Source organism: Lathyrus oleraceus, chromosome 2, assembly GCF_024323335.1.
Source record: "Lathyrus oleraceus cultivar Zhongwan6 chromosome 2, CAAS_Psat_ZW6_1.0, whole genome shotgun sequence".
Classification (NCBI taxonomy): Eukaryota; Viridiplantae; Streptophyta; class Magnoliopsida; order Fabales; family Fabaceae; genus Lathyrus; species Lathyrus oleraceus.
In genome coordinates this window covers 17,821,586-17,823,270 of record NC_066580.1, presented here as the reverse complement: position 1 = coordinate 17,823,270, position 1,685 = coordinate 17,821,586, and the positions used below count along the sequence as shown (strand labels likewise).

Genomic DNA, 1,685 nt, shown 5'->3' with positions numbered 1-1,685 from the left:
ATGATGCATTATTTCCACTAGTTTAAGATGCCACTCAATTCATGATTTGAAAATATGATGCAAGAATGATAGAAATGAATGAAATAGGGATAGAAAGGGGCTCGGTTGTCTTAAACTAGCATGTTGTTTCTCATTTAATCATAAAGCACACTGTTATAGATCATGTAGGAACAGTTAATATGAATGAATATTGAGCTCTTGATATAGTACATGCTTTTGTTTGTTTTATTTCATTTGGGTGAATTAAGGTCTGTTTCTTTCCTTGGACTGAGTGGCTAAATTTCCTAAGAGTGGCGCCTGCCCCATAATTAAATAAAAAACGACTATGCAGAATATGCCTCGCCCTAGAGGTGCAGATGCCGCTGGTCTTCTACTACGCGAGCTAGATCTCCATCCTCCAGCAGAAGAGTGGCACCGACAAAATTCATATGTTGGACCTTGGACTGATCTAGATGATGAGGATGATGCAAGTGATGCACCAACACTTTTAAATCCACTTGATTCCAATTCATTGGAAAATAGTGATATCTATCATGAAGCCAGTGGCTTGTGGCCAAGGAAGCGCAGGATGTCCGAACGAGATGCAGCTTTTGGGTTGAACACTTCAGAGAGTCTGGGAGCTTATCTTGGTATTATGGGATCTCGAAGAGATGTTGTTACTGCAGTATGGAAGAATGGCCTTGAAGGGGTCTGGTACAAGGTATGAAAAGAAGTCTTGTACAGTTTTTCATTTTTTTTCTTCTTGTACTTGTGTATGCATAGTAACCAACAAGGTATGACCATCTGGAATATAGAATATTCCTTAGCCCGAAGCACTTGTGAGCACGAGGTTTGTTGGAATCTTGCATTGTGCAAGTAACATGCTTATGCATTAAAAACTGAATGAACTCTTATCTAGAATCATGTTTTCGTTTTTATGTCTGATGAAATGAAAATTTCTATTGTGAGCAGTATGGAGTAACATGTTTGACATGGCTTGGTGCATCATATGTGGCTACCGGATCTATGGATGGAGCTGTGAGATTATGGGATAGTCGGTCTGGTGAATGTGTCAAAGTGTTCAGAGGACACTCTGAAGGCATTCAAACTCTTTCTTTGTCTGCTAATCGTGAGTACCTTGTCACGGCTTCGTTAGATCATACAGCTCGTGTTTTTGAGGTTAAAGATTTCTGTTAATCAAAGCCTTTCTTTCTCGGCACACCTCCATATATAAGTCCTTGAGGACAGTGGGCGGTACTCTACATATGCCATATTGTTATTTTATGTCATGTTGTGGTGGAGCAGAACACTGTTGTATAAGGTTTATGAATAATCTATATTTACAAGGTAATTAGTATAATGACAGGGTTACAAAGCTTCTGTGATTTTACGTAGCATCTGATGTGCATTTACTATGGTAAAGAGCAATTGTACAAAACAAAATTATCTGATGTGCATTTACTATGTCATGTTGTGCTATTTAAATCCTAGATAAAATCCACTTGTGTTGGGTTTATTTTGGAATGAGCTCAATTATTTTTAAAACCGAATAAACCGCATTATGAAACCGAACCGAACAAAACCGAAACCGAAAATAACCGAATTGCAAACCGGTCGGTTTTGGTTATGTTTTTTCCAACCGATGGTTAGGTCGGATTGGGAATTTGGGCCCGAAAACCGATCCAACCCAACCGATGTCCACCCCT

The 1,685-nt window shown here is 39.1% G+C and overlaps 1 protein-coding gene across 1 annotated transcript; it reads left to right on the top strand.

Annotated features, from left to right (window-relative positions):
• LOC127117732 (mediator of RNA polymerase II transcription subunit 16) lies at nt 1-1,376 on the top strand. Its single transcript, XM_051047835.1, has 2 exons — nt 1-700; nt 952-1,376. The coding sequence occupies exons 1-2, from the start codon at nt 326-328 to the stop codon at nt 1,174-1,176; spliced, it is 600 nt and encodes a 199-aa protein (XP_050903792.1). The 5' UTR covers nt 1-325; the 3' UTR covers nt 1,177-1,376.
• Nucleotides 1,377-1,685: the final 309 nt, after the last annotated feature.

Coding starts and splice junctions, on each gene's coding strand:
- LOC127117732 (XM_051047835.1), top strand. CDS start 326: ATGCAGAATATGCCTCGCCCTAGAGGTGCAGATGCCGCTGGTCTTCTA. Junction 701..951: donor TTGAAGGGGTCTGGTACAAG/GTATGAAAAGAA, acceptor TATTGTGAGCAG/TATGGAGTAACATGTTTGAC.